The sequence below is a fragment of the Ptiloglossa arizonensis genome, chromosome 8 (assembly GCF_051014685.1).
Source record: "Ptiloglossa arizonensis isolate GNS036 chromosome 8, iyPtiAriz1_principal, whole genome shotgun sequence".
NCBI lineage: Eukaryota > Metazoa > Arthropoda > Insecta > Hymenoptera > Colletidae > Ptiloglossa > Ptiloglossa arizonensis.
In genome coordinates this window covers 4070472-4085324 of record NC_135055.1, presented here as the reverse complement: position 1 = coordinate 4085324, position 14853 = coordinate 4070472, and the positions used below count along the sequence as shown (strand labels likewise).

Here is a 14853-nt window from a genome sequence, read left to right as displayed (position 1 = left end):
ATCTACTGTACCCTCGTTTTTCTTTTCTTTTTTTTTTCATTACCTTTTGTTCTCTTTTTAAGATGCTCCGTGGGTCGGAAGTAAATCACTGGCATGTCGCAAACAAGTTGCATGGGGGCCGGCTCGACGAGGACGCTGTTCCTCTTGTCCCAGCCAGCGCCTTCCAGAAAGATGGAGCGTATGTACACGCCGTCCTGTAATGGAATGTACACACGGTTGGGGTACGTGCGCGCACGTTGCTATTTCGTAGTGGTATCGCGATACTGAATTCTTTATCCCCCTCCCTATTTTTCCGCGCCGGCTCGTTTTGCGTGCATTAAAGGGAGAACGACGGTGACGCGAAGGAGTGGGATGGGCCATGGTTGAGGCGGCGAGTAATTGGATCGATTTCTTTGTTTGGCGAACCGCTGTCGCGGGCAATACTCGCGAACCAACCGCGGACAATGTGCCAGGCTCGATCTGAATTGATATTAAATCGTGCCAACGAAAACAATGATTTTTACATCTTCCCCAATTTACGTGTGATCTGACTGCAAGTTTGATAGTGGTGTCTCATAGCGTTGTTGTCGCATTTATAAAAAAAAGTAAGGTTAAAGGAAGTGATTTGGGTTTGTTCGTGCGCCTAAAGAGTTTTCGAAAGGACTCTTGTCGGTGTCCAAGCCTGTACATCCTTATAGATCAGACCTTGCGTGTTTCTGGTGTATAAGCGTGTTGTACATGACAACTTACAATGATTCCGATATACCATAAATTAGCGTTAACTTTGACGCGATTTATCTTAGCCCTAGCATAGGTGTCAGTTTAAGTCTAGAATAATTTCTACCCGGTATCGATGAGACCTAGCCTAGTTTACGGACTGTGTAATTTAGGTCTAGAATAAATTGTGTCTATCACAGCTTCGATGTAACCTGTTTTAGACTCAGTGTAGGATCTAGGTCAATGTAAATCCGAAATACTTTCCACCCATAATAGATTTAACACATTTTAGTCTTTGTGAAATGATCCCTCTTTTCACCAATCCCCTATATTGATCTATACCCTGTGTTGAATGTCAAGTTCAAAGTTACCCCAGGTGGTTCGATGATAGCTGACTCGTCGATGGTAAAAACGATAAAGTCCCAAGACAGAGAATCGATAGAGATGTTCCAGAGCCGTGCTGACGTCTGTAATACCGCGGTGAGGAAACCAGTTGGGAATGTGTACGCAGCCAGCCAGAACAGTAGCGGAGGATGAGTAGTTCGAGCCCACTCGGTAAAGTGTTCCACCCGGACGACCAAATCCCTGATCCAGGAGCCGAGTAGCTTCATTGACGGGTACGCTATCCGCCAAACTGACGGGACTCTTCCTTCGAAGACGCATATAAAGATCTCCTCCAGGTCTGACGACATCAGGATCAAACCTTTAATAGCCTGTTGCAGCTCCATCAAGCTGTTGCGTGTTTTCCGTAGGAGCACGTTGTAGCGTTGTATCTCCTGAAGGAGCACCACATCCAGCGGTGTTTTATGCGAACCAATTAGCTTCTCCGTTGTCTCGTAGTCGATGTCGTTGGGAATTTTGGATAGCATGTCCACGGTCAACTGGGTAACCTTCGGCATACGAAGACAGTTTGCAAATTGTTCAGTCAGCTGACAGATTAGATGGCAGTTGTCAGCGCGTATACTTTCTCCTCCTTGTTGGATTGTTCGCTGGACATCGCCTGAACCTGAAGACTCATCAACGCCTCGAACATATCCCTTGTTTCCATAATCAGACAGGTGATGTCCGCGTTTGGGTGTTGACCAAATACTTCTGGTTTGTCTACATTTGGCAACACCGTGATGAAGTCTCGGTAGGACTCGAAGGAGCCACTCCGTGGTATGTAGTAGGTGGGTAGCGACGATAAACGATAATTGGCCACGGTCAGAACCTCATCGTTGAAGAATTGTTGGACGTACGTCATCAGCAACCGGCGATCCCAGTCATCGGTTACGTGACCTCCGTAGCAAATACCTGCTATGAGATACTTCAGAGCTTCCCAGGGGGTGATCGGGTATTCGTCGAGATAGACTTGCAGAAGATTCTCGGACACCTATTGACAGAGATGCGATAACTGTACTTTATCGTTAATACTTCAATTTCACTTATCCCCACTGTCCTTTATCCCGAGCTTAATAATTAACGCGATATACAGGTTGAGTTAGGTAATTTGCAAGGGACATTCTCAGGGTTGTCAATGGGAGGAAGAGTTAAGAAGGTTGTAAAAGGAAAGAAATTCTACTAAGCTTTTTAAATTTTTCACTGTAACGCCCTTTTCTATTATCGATTGTACCAGATATACAATACATGTACAATATATACATATATTAATCTTTACGAACAGTGTGACTCATCCTGTACACGTGTTTAGAAAATCAGTAAAATTTTAGGTTTAAAAATACCTCTAGGTTTCGAACTACAGATTTTGGAATACCAGTGCTCCCCAGGTTTTTCAATCTTTACCCCATCCCCTGCAATCACTACAGTTCCCGAAAAATTACCACAAAGTCGGAGTCGTTGAAGCTGTAGATGACGTTCCAGCCCAATTGCTGGAACTTTTTACGTTCCAGGAGAATGGAGTGGAAGAATACCAAGGCGAACAGAAGGTTCTTGTACTCGTGCTTCGCTTGGCACAGCTCGAATTGGCTTTCGGTTATTAAACCGTAAAGACGCTTCATGTTTGCCTTCAGACCTTTCGGCGGTTCCGTGGTCATCTTTATCCCCGCCTGGAGGATCGATATAGGGAATTCGGGAGTCGGACTCGAGCTAAGCCACAATCTGTAATTAGCCGAACCCTTTCATTATCGACCTGACCTAGAGGCGTTTACATCCGAATAGATATCGCCGTCACCTGAATTGCGGGTGTACGGTCCGGCTGGAGCCTAGGGTCTCTACGATTTTATCCAGCTTTGGCATCCAGCTCAGCGACAAATGACAATTGGCTAGGAATACCCACGCTCCTTCTTTCGCACCGACTTCAATCATTCTGGAAAATTTATTTTTCTCTTTAATCATGAATTCTTACGACGCGTTAAACTTCTCAAGGTGTTCTCTATTATTTTTTAATTGTACACTTTATATTTCTCATCGAGGTGAACGAGAACCCAGAGGAATAAGTTTTAAATACCACTAAGAATCTCCGATGTTTAGCAAGGAATTTGAACTTTTTAATTGTTCGAGTTTATAGTAACCTAATTCGTTGTAGGTGACGTCACGATCTTACGACCTAACACGCACGTCTACCAGCGTCTGCATACGTACATCGGATGAGAAACAAAACAATTAAAACACTTCATCCCTGGGTAGCAGCAGTCGAGTTTCAAGGGACAATTTAAGGCTTTGTTCTCAAAAACCGCGATTCTTAAGAAAAATTTCTTTTTCAACTCGCGTAGCGGGGATTGTACACGCGCAACATTGCTTGTTCGATGGAACAATTCAGTTGGAAATTGTGCACATGTCACATTGTAGTAACTGACCTGGTTGCGATAGGCGATTGTCCTTGGCCCAGGGAGAGAGTCATAAAATGATTTGTCATTTCCTGGCTGTCGACTAATTGCATCAAAGTGCTCGTAGGATCCACGCCAGGCGAGAGAACAAATATGAGTGGGGTCTGCACGACGGAATCGTCGAGGACGGCTTTCAGGTCGAGTACCGGGGGCTCCACGAATCTTTGACCGAGATTCAGCACGATGAAGTGCGCGATGCAGAAGGAAATTCTGTCCGGACGGCAACTGCGTATTACCAGCATTTTTTGGAACATGTTGAGGTTCATGTCCCATTCAGCTACCAGCGGTATAGATTCTGGCTCTGTATTGATGTACCTGGATGTGGTTGAAATATTGATGTATTGAAGTATTGACGTATTGAAATATTGAGGTATTGACATATCGAAGTATCGATGTATTAAAATGTTAAGGTATTGTAGTATTGAGTGTATTGGAACATACTGAGGTGTAGAGTCAAGTATTGAAGTATCGAGGTATTAATATATTGAGACATAAAGGTATCGAGTATCGAAGTATTAGGGGGACCGGAAAGTAATGTCGTTTCCCGACATTAAATTCAAATACATAAATTTTTAACGAGTTTTTATTTTTAATCAATGATATAATCACCCTCATTATCAACAACCTTTTGCCATCTAGTGTGCAAATTTTCAATGCCGGATCGATAAAAATCAATTGGTTTTTGAGCAAAATATACAGAGATGGCATTTTGAATATCATCCAAATTTGCAAATCTTTTGCCACTTAGAAAGTGTTGAAGCGATCGGAATAAATGGAAATCCGATGGTGCAACATCGGGCGAGTATGGTGGGTGAGGCAGTACCTCCCACCCCAATTCATTAATTTTTGCCAAGGTTCGTCTTGCGCAGTGCGGTCTTGCATTATCGTCTTGCAGAATAACGCCTTTTCTGTTGACAATCGCTGGCCACTTTTCAATTAAAGATTTATTTACACGATCTAATTGTTCACAGTAAAGGTCTGCATTCACAGTCTGTCCAGGTTTCAGTACTTCAAAATGAACAACGCCGCGAATACTCCACCAAACACACAAAAGGGCCTTTTTGGGGTGTAAACCTGGCTTAGCAGTACTTTGTGGCGATTCATTTGGAGAGAGCCACTGCCTTTTGCGTTTTGGATTATCATAAAGAACCCACTTTTCATCTCCGGTGATCAAGCGATCAAAAAACGCTTCTGTATTGTGCCGTTGAAGCAATAAGTTGCATGTGGTGGATCGGTTAGCCTTGTTCTCTTCGGACAGATTATGCGGGACCCAAACACCTGCTCTGCTTACTTTCCCAATCTGCTGCAAATGTTCTTGGATGGTCGACCAAGGTTGGTTAAGACTGTTTGACAATTCCTCGATTGTCTGACACGGATTTGCTTCCACTTCCGCACTTAACACGTCATTGTCTAACGTTGTTGGTCTTCCTGATCGATACGAGTCGGAAAGATCAAAATTACCGGATTTGAACTTGGAAAACCACCTTTGGCATTTACGAACGTCTAATGCATTTGGATAAACATCCCAAATGTTTTTGGTAGCAATTGTTGCGTTACTACCCTTGCGAAACTCAAAAAGCATGCAATGCCGAATATGTACCTCTTCTGGTATTTGGCTGGCCATTTCACCCAAAATTGTAAAGAAAAATTTTAAATTTAATTATTTACAACTAAACAAGTCACTATAACCTCAGAATGTCTTTGCTACGACTTTAATGTACACAATGAGCTGACAAATGACAATCAAATAGTGACATGCGCAGAAACGACATTACTTTCCGGTCCACCTAATATTAAAATATTGGAGTGATTGACCTGTTGACATATCGAAGCATCGAGGTATTAAAATGTTGAGGTATTGTAGTATTGAGTGTATTGGGACATACTGAGGTGTAGAGGTGTCGAGTATTGAAGTATCAAATATTGAAGTATTAGAGTATTGGAGTAATTGACCTATTGACATATCGAAGTATCGAGGTACTGAAATGACAAGGTATTGCAGTATTGAGGTACCGACGTACTAAAGTATCGAAGTATACATATATCAAAGAACCAAAGTATTGAAGTATACACATATCAAAGAACTAAAGTGTTGAAATATACACATATCAAAGGACCAAAGTATACAAATATTAAAGAATTAGAGAGTTGAAGTATAAGGGTGTCGAAACTATGAAGTATTGAAGCCTTTAAATATCGGTGTATTACTCTAAAGTCTTGAATACCTAAGTGTAGCGGTATTTAAGAATTAAAGTAACAAAGTCCTGAAGAATATCAAGGATTCAATAATCCCTGACCAGCAACAATATTCGTCACCCCAATACTCATAAGATCGTCATTTTATGGGCGGTGTTCATCTCGCACCAATTGTGCCAATCCCGTGCGAACTGTTCAAAGGAGGAAACGAGTCCATGGAATCCAGGTAGCTTGTCCAGTTCCGTGATATTGTCCCAAGTTTCATCCGGTAGCCACGCCACTGGTTTGTCCGTTTGACTTTGCCGATCCAGAATAATTCCACCTCGAAGCAGGAAGGCGTATTCAGCGGGTATGATTTTACCCTGGGAGCTCAATATCTTGATGCACATGTTGAAGGAGAATAGCAGCTTGTGGTTCTCGAACAGACCCCGACACGTGTTTCTGTTTCACGCAATATTACAGTTTAACAATGGCCACGTCGCGCATCGTTTTGTAAATAAAAATCGAAGCGATCCGCGAGACCGTACTTATACAGGGCGTAAGTGTGATACTCGTTCAGACTCACGATCCTCTCAGAGATTTTGGAACTTTTTGGGCTCTTCTCGATCGACAGAATGAACAATGTGATGTACGCACTGAGCGAGAACTGGTACATCGGATCGATAAGGTTCATGTCGTTCAAGACAAAGAAGAGGATCGACGCGCATTGGGCACACGGTCTGTACTCATCCCTTGCCAGATCTATCTTCTTCTCTGTCTCTACGGACACCACCAAGGACTCCTCGATCGAGATGGAGGTCACTTTCGACGACTGCAGTGCGTTTAGTAAATCGACGTCCTCCAGCAGGTTCTCATCGGCCACGTTGAGCAGACTACACGGCAACACACATTCCTTATCCCCTTCAGTTCTTTACCGATGAGCTAAGCATCATATTCCAAGAAAGCACGAAGACTTACTAGAGTATCTTCTCCTCCAGTTCCTTGAGAGTTCGTTTATTGGTTGAGATCGTGAGAACCAGATAATCCTTCTGCTCCTCGAGCTGTAGCTTCTCTTTTCTAACCACGATCCCCAAGAGCTGGTCTTCCAGTCCTGCGCATAGGATAATAAGCGTTGCAGTCTACCTTCCTTCTCCCTCTTCCCTATGTCTCTATTTCTCAATCTATTTCACCCATCCTTCTTTGGTCTCACCGCGTTCGATTCACGCAACTATCCCATCGCTATCTCTCTCTACCCTTTTCTACCCAACAAGTACAAGACAATTAGTTACCCTGTTCCTTAATGGCGAAGTTGCATAGCGTCGTTTTAATGAATATCTCCGGGGAGTAATGGGGGTTTGAGAGTTTCGTCGTGATGAACAGTCGGAACTTATTATTGTAGCTGATCATCTTTTCGTTGAACTTGATCATCACCTGGTTATCTGAGCGCATGGGAGGTATCACAATTTAATCCTTGCTTAGTGCCCAGGTAAATTGCTCGTCCCCCCTCCCCACATCGTTTCGAAACACGGTTTATCGACGATCCTGAGCTACCTAGTATAACGAAGGCCTTCTCAAAGATAGGTTTCAACGCAGGATCGATCTCCTCCCCGATGTTCTCCAGCAGTACCGGTCTACCGAATTGGATGGCATGTTCCAGGACCTTCAGGAAATCTGCTTGCCCAAAATCGATTACTTTCAGCGACTGGAACACGAAGGACGGTGTTACGCGAATACGAAAAGGTGTCTGTCCTTTCTAACACTTGCTGTACCACGCCTGGGTCTTTTCGGACCCGGATAGATTTTTATATTACTCGATTATACCGTTAGTACAACTTTCCTTAAAAATGAACAAGATGTACGATAAAATAATTGAATTACTATTCGAAATATTCGTGCAAGCAATTACAGGTTTGTTTGAACCCCTGGGGGTGATCTCTCCCGTGTTCGGTTAATTTATTAATTAGATTTATCTCGTTACGTTAACATTGTTCTCGTTCCATTTCCCATACAGAGGCTTCAAGGATCGAGGATACCTACGTTCTTGGCCTCCATGTTCTTGATCCACTTCACCGCCTGACACTGGGGATCGATCATCAGCGGCCACCTGCCACCTTTCATCACAATGATCCCGTTCTCAGTGCTGAAGTCGTCGGATGGCAAGCCCTGAATGTTCCAATCCCTGATTACCGCCGGGTCGACCAGAAATTCCTTCACGTCGAGGTTCGGTGACATTGGAATTTCTTTCTTCAGCACCTGGCGGGTTAAGCGCGTCAGAAATTAGAAAACGAGGAGTCCACGGGCACCAAGAATTCAGGTCTCTTCGTTGCAGAGGAATCGTCTCTTCGTTAGTTGGATGATAAATTCACGGATAACTCGAGGTCCAACGGGGCGAACGATATTCGCGAATTACGATTATTACTACGACGAACGATAGGATCGGCCAACCTCATTCATCCAGATGGGTATCAGCTCCTCCCTGTAATTGGACACGAATGGGCCCAAATAGGACACAAAGGCGGTGGATATTAGGCAATCGCCTGGCAGCCACTCGAAGGACGTGGCCAGCGACGCGACCGTGTTCTCCCATCGGATTCGTTCATCGGAGAGACCGTCCACCAGCATCGCAGCGCGGTCCAGTTTCATCTTCAATAGTTCCGCCTGAAAACACGCAGAACTGCGCGAGTGGAATCGAGAGGGCACGGTCGAAATAAGAGAGCTTTATGGTCGATTCAACGAGACGAGTAGGTGTAAAATGCACCAGAACAGGACTGATTTATAGTGTCCAGGTATGTGTATATTTATTATTCATTGTTCATTTATTTACAGGTGTAGATAGAACAGAAAAGGTTGATTTTCGTAGTAGTATGAATTAACGTTTTTCATCATTCTATTGATACGAGCAATTGGACCATAAAGGCCTATAAATGTTTAACGAGATTACTGCTTATGAAGGGGACAGTGTCTAATAGAGTGCCGAGATTTATGTAAATTAACATGAGTTAAAATTTCTAGGTTATTTATAGTGTCATTTTAACATCTTCTCTGACAAAAATTAAATCAAGCATCAGTCGTCTACGTTCAAGTGTCATTAGGTTTAGACGGTTCATGTCAGATTTAGTATCAGAACACTACTACTTCCGACTCGTATCGTAGTTTTTTGACTTCATTCGTATGCGAAGTGGCAGATCTGTCGTTGAATTCGTAACATCTGTTGTTAGTTAGGTTTCTTCTTTCTTTGAGTAATAGTATCTCCCTGACCTCACTTATATCATACTTTACAGACCATTCGATAGATGTTATTGGGTACTAGCGATGTGTTTCTCATCTACTGTTGCACTTTAGACTTAATCCACACTTAGATTTAACTTAGTTAAAGTATTGGAGTAATTGACTTATTGTGAGTAGGTCACCAAACATAAGTAAGACTCAGACTCATATTCAGACTTATCACAAACTCAGACCTAACCCATGTTCAGACTTCACACAAACTCATACATAATCCATACCCAAACTGAATCCAGATTTAACTCATACCCAAATTTAAACCAGACGAACTCAGACCCAGATTTAACTCATACTTAACCCATATCCAAACATAACTCAGACCAACTAAGACTCAGTCTTAGCTCAGACCTAATCCATACCCAAACTTAACCCAGACGAACTCAGACCCAGATTTAACTCATACTTAACCCATACCCAAACTTAACTCAGACCAACTAAGACTCAGTCTTAGCTCAGACCTAACCAATACCCAAACTTAACCCAGATAAACTCAAACCGAGATTTAACTTAGACTCAGATTTAAATTGGATTAAGACTCAATCCAGACTCACACTTATCTAATGTTATTGGTTGTTAACATGTTTCTTATCTACCGTTGCATCTCACTAACATATTTTTGTCAATTTTAATTCACTTCCCAGTCTATTAATTGCGAGTAAAATAATTTTTCAAGTTCGATTTCCAACTTTCGGAAGGAACTATACATATAAAGGTTCAGGTGTACCTAGCCTGAGTGGATACTGAGTAATTTTTGAATGGAACTATACATATAAAGGTTCAAGTGTACTCATCCTGAATGGATACTGAGTGGATACTGAGCAACTTTCGAAAGGAACTATACAAACGAAAGTTCAAGTGTACTTATCCTGAATGGATACTGAGTGCAACTTTTGGAAGGAACTATACATATAAAGGTTCAGGTGTACTTATCCTGAATGGATACTGAGTAGACACTGAGCAATTTTTGAAAGGAACTATACATATGAAAGTTCAAGTGTACTTATCCTGAATGGATCCTGAGTGCAATTTTTGGAAGGAACTATACATATAAAGGTTCAGGTGTACTTATCCTGAATGGATACTGAGTAGACACTGAGCAACTTTCGAAAGGAACTATACATACGAAAGTTCAAGTGTACTTATCCTGAATGGATACTGAGTGCAACTTTTGGAAGGAACTATACATATAAAGGTTCAGGTGTACTTATCCTGAATGGATACTGAGTGGATACTGAGCAATTTTTGAAAGGAACTATACATATAAAGGTTCAAGTGTTCTTATCCTGAGTGGATAACGAGTGCAACTTTTGGAATGAAATATCGAAAATACTAGGTTGCTCAATAAATTTTGTCGTTCGATAAAACTTATTGAACAACCTATTATAATCTCCGAGCTGTCTCGTGTCTCACGTCAAGAAAGAATAGCCAGTAAACGGTACTATAGATGCCTCGTCAAAGGGTTCGAAGTGTTCTGGATACGAACCGCGATACCAACATCACGATGCCGCAATTTCATCAGCGAGCAAAAGAGCAACTCACGGTGCGGACAACTCCTCGCCGCGCGGGCAGTAAATCAAACAAAATTGTCAGAAAAGCACGAGGATCGCGGACACACATAACGCAAATAGAGCGAAAAGCGGTCGGTGGTGGCTTTTACTGCGTCCAACGGGCCGAAAGAAGTCCGAAAATTCACGGTGAACGCGGCGCGTGTAAATACCGCCCGCGATTTCACCGTGGCGATATTTCGTCTATAAACAGCCGCGCAAACGAAACTTTCCACGGCAGTCGAAGCGCCAGTTTATGTAAATAGAATTGTGCACCTCTGGTGCCCCGCGCGTAGCCCCTCCCCCTCCCCCCTCTTTGACCCGGGGCACGCAGGGGCGTTTCTCGATTCGCGAACGAGCTACTCGCCTCGCGGTCGACTTTGGTGTTCGCAAGAAAATCGTCGTTTGCACACTCGCCAGTTTAATTAGCTCCGTCTTCTCCTCCATCTTCGCTTCGTACATCTCCTGGAGCTTTTGCAGCTTCTCGTGCAATTTTTGCAATTGCTGCATCACCTCCGTCAACGCGTCTTCCTTTTGCTTCAGAGACAACAACGCGGCGTTCAGCTTCTCCCTCTTCGGTGCTACGATCCTGCGATCCAGTTAGGGCTTTTTAGTTACGCGAACGGATTTCTCTGACCGTGAAACGCGTTCGAGGTTGCTGAGATTTACGATCAAGGGTCGTCCTCCAATTTTAAAGTTGTAGGTATGAGAAGGTAAATTGTCGGTTGATAGATTTACGACACGTTGATAATTGAAACAACTCTAGTTATTCTAGAAGGTAGCAGGTTGTTCGATAAGTTTTGTCGTTTTTTCCACTGTAAAAAATCACTATGACACTTCGACTTTCAACAACTGTAAATATACGAATGAGTCGACAGATCTACATGAAACTTCACACATGTTCATCAAACAATAGTATCGTTTTTAAAAAAATAAAACGAAGAAACTAGTAGGTTTATTTCTTATAGAACGACAAAACTTATTGAGCGACCTATTAGTTCTTCGAATGATATTTATAAAATAATTTCATGGCTACCAAAAGCAGAGGTTCAAACTTATACTCTTCGAATAATATGAATGGTACTCGTAGGTAGTATGACGATCTAGGGACGTCCTCCAATTTTAAAGTCCTAGGTATTAGAAGGCAATCGATGGTTGATAGTTTTACAACTCGTTGATAATTGAAACAACTCTGATTACTCTAGAAGCTAATTATTCGTTCGAATAATATTCATAAAATAATTTCATGGTTTCCAAAGACATGCTACGGTTCCAGACTTATATTATTCGAATAATTATTCACGATACTCGTAGGTAATATGACGATCCAAGTAAATTCAAGGAAGAGCAAGCTCTCTACCTTTTCCGTTCTTTTGGTCGAACGAAGGAAGGAATTTGCTCGCCATCGAGCTTTCAACGTACGTTCCTCGTTCGAAGAGGAGGACTCGAGATAGTACTCGTCGTCGCAGGGGTTACCTGAAAAGCTTCCCGTATTTCTCCATGGCTATGACCCATATGCAGAGCGACTTGGCGGCGATCGATACCTGGCCGACTTTCTCTGCTTCGAACTCGGGATTGGACGTGTACCTGGAGATGGCTCTCAACGTCCTGTCCGATATATGGTCTTTGTCAAAATGTCGTAGCTGAAACCGAGCATAATGGCTTCCCTTGAATCGTGCGGAGAACGACGATCGGTGATAGTAGTAGTATCCCCACCGTGTTGATGAAGTTGACATCGGCGAGTTGACGTTTTGACTCCGCCCAACTCGGCTCAGAGTTCTTCAGAATCATTACCGCCTCCATCACCATCTCGACCTTCGGCGGTGGCCGCGTGAAGGACCTTATTTCGGAGATGTCCTTTTTGCTGAGTGCGTCCAGAGCCTGGAATAACGGACCAAACGCGATACAGACTTCTCAAGTTGGAAAGCTTCAAAATTGAGGTAATCGTGATCATTTCTATGAACTTGGTACAGCACAACTACTTAAAAGAAACCCCTAGGGGCGGGGCGATCCTGGTCCCGCCTCTTTCTTCACCAGACGTTCCCGTGGATCCAGTTTCTCGTCGTTTTCACGCGATTCTAGGGCTCGCAAACTCGTTTTGTTTTAAATTTATAATATTCGTTAATAATCTCAAGGGAGTACTGTTAAATATCAATCGTGTAGATCGATGAATTTTCGGGTCTATTCTTTAATAATAACGCGTTAGGCTCTTGTTCGCTCTGCGTCTCGTTATACTGTTCCATCCCCACCACACGCCCCACCACGTTAAGCCACGCCTCCATGGATTTTTTCTCAGTTGCCGAGCTATAGCAACGTGCATCAATCGAGCCAATAAATATCGTGTAAGCGGTTGGAAGAATGCAGAAAATACGTAGAGAGGAACTTAAATTTATTATATCTTTCGTAATACCATTTTTTTTCTTCGGAATACTCGTATATTACCCTCGTTAACGAGCAGTGTTCATTTTTCGCTAGGAATTTTTATTAGAATCGTGACGTAGCGTTCGCTCCAAAATTCGTAAGTGGTATCTTATATATATATATAGGGTGTCTGATATTTTTCCAATTAAATATGGAGAAATATTCAAAGAAAATGCTCCCTTGGAAGTATTTTGTTAAAACAAATACGTCGTTGGTATTCAACCGGGTTTCTTGAAGTTCTGCTCGTTGTGTGAAATAATTCACGGGGGTTGATTGGAACATAATTCCCCGACCAGTTGTTACGCTTCCAAGTTCCCCTGACCGTGGTACTACGAAAGAAAAAGTTTGAAACGCGCCCGTCGTCGACGAGATATTGTATTTGCCGAGACACGATAAAATCGCTGGGAAATTCGTCGTTCGCGATGAATTCAACGTTACGTAGGTATCGGGGCTTTTATTACAACTTTTTAACGAAATAACGAAAGCAAATTTATACAACGTTTTTTTCTTATTCCACCCTCGCGGAAACGGGCCGTCAAAGTTTTGACCAGGAAGTTTTCCGACACCCTGCATAAAATTCCAACGTGAAAGGAACGCGAGTCGAAACTTAAAGAAGTTTTATACGAGTCGGAATCGAATTCCCTTTATTTTACCTACGATTCCAACGGGATAGCCTGGCTCACGGATCCGGTAAAGTGGTCCGGTGGTTAATCATTAAAACCAAACGAACTGGAACAGTATTACCAATGGAACGATAAGAATTAATGTCGAGGAAGGTACCTTCATGGCCTCGTTTAGAGCTGGTTCGACAGTTTCGAGGTCAGCGCGAGCGAGCTCCTCGAGTTTCTTGCACTCCTTTTGTTCCTCGGCGATCCGCTGCGACTTCGCTGCCACGGTTTTCTGCGTTTCGTCGGCGTCACGACTCTGGTTCACTGTGAAACGTCATCGATTAATTCCTGACCAGTTTTAAACGGAATTGACACGCGAAGTATCGATGCGTCGAGGTATTGAAGTATTGAGGTATCGAGGTATTGAAGTGGTGGGATGTTAAGGTATGGAAATGTCGATTTGTTAAAGTTTCGAAATATTGAAGTATCGAAGCATTAAAATATTGAAGTATCGAAGCATTAAAATGTTCAGGTATTGAAGCATTATGGAATTTATATATTGAAGTGTTGAATATAGAAGTGTTGAGATATTAAGGTATTGAATCATTAAAGTATTGAGGTACTAGAACATTCCAGCATTGAGGTGATGAAGCATTTAAGTATTGAGATGTTGAAGCATTAAAGTATTGAAGTATTGAATCAACAAAGTTTTGAGGTATTGAAGCATTAAAGTATTGAGGTATTGAAGCATTAACGTATTGAGGTAATAAAACACTGATGTGTTGTTATACTGAGGTATCGAGGTGTTGAGGTGTTGAAGTATCGAGGAATTGAAGTATCGATGGTATGTCCATGTTGGGGTGCCGAGGTATTGAAGTATTCCGGTATTGAGAGGTTGAGGTATCGAAGTGTTGAGATGTTGAAGTGTCGAGGTATTTAAGTATCGAGGTGTATCATGGTATTGACATATTGAGGTATCGAGGTATTGTAGTATTGAGGAATTGGGTTATTGAGGTGCTGAAGTAACGAAGTATAGAAATGTTAAAGAATCGATTTATTATCGAAGTATACAAACAATGTAGAACTAAAATATAGACACGTCAATGAATGTAAGTAGCAAAGTATTGATGCCCAGAAATATTGGTGTATTGAAGTATAGCAGTATTGAAGAGTAACTAAATTCACATCAGCGCGTTTAGTAACAGGACAAACTTTGATATACTGTAATTCTTGATGTAGATTGTATTATTTACTTATATTTTCATATATTTACCATACTTACCATTTATACTAGTTTAC

At 42.3% G+C, this 14853-nt stretch overlaps 1 protein-coding gene across 1 annotated transcript in view; it reads right to left on the bottom strand.

Moving 5' to 3' along the window:
* Kl-2 (dynein heavy chain 2, axonemal kl-2) overlaps positions 1-14853 on the bottom strand; it is a 64546-nt gene that overhangs the window by 2489 nt on the left and 47204 nt on the right. Inside the window, exons 45-61 of the mRNA XM_076317433.1 lie at positions 13727-13878; positions 12242-12406; positions 12002-12168; positions 10943-11114; positions 8142-8354; positions 7734-7949; positions 7248-7398; positions 6986-7135; positions 6675-6807; positions 6245-6589; positions 5886-6158; positions 3492-3836; positions 2867-3001; positions 2517-2793; positions 1661-2068; positions 1068-1586; positions 44-194 (exon numbers count right to left, since the gene is read on the bottom strand). Of these exons, the coding sequence (XP_076173548.1) occupies positions 44-194; positions 1068-1586; positions 1661-2068; positions 2517-2793; positions 2867-3001; positions 3492-3836; positions 5886-6158; positions 6245-6589; positions 6675-6807; positions 6986-7135; positions 7248-7398; positions 7734-7949; positions 8142-8354; positions 10943-11114; positions 12002-12168; positions 12242-12406; positions 13727-13878 (3972 nt within the window). The remainder of the gene's footprint in view (positions 1-43; positions 195-1067; positions 1587-1660; positions 2069-2516; positions 2794-2866; positions 3002-3491; positions 3837-5885; positions 6159-6244; positions 6590-6674; positions 6808-6985; positions 7136-7247; positions 7399-7733; positions 7950-8141; positions 8355-10942; positions 11115-12001; positions 12169-12241; positions 12407-13726; positions 13879-14853) is intronic.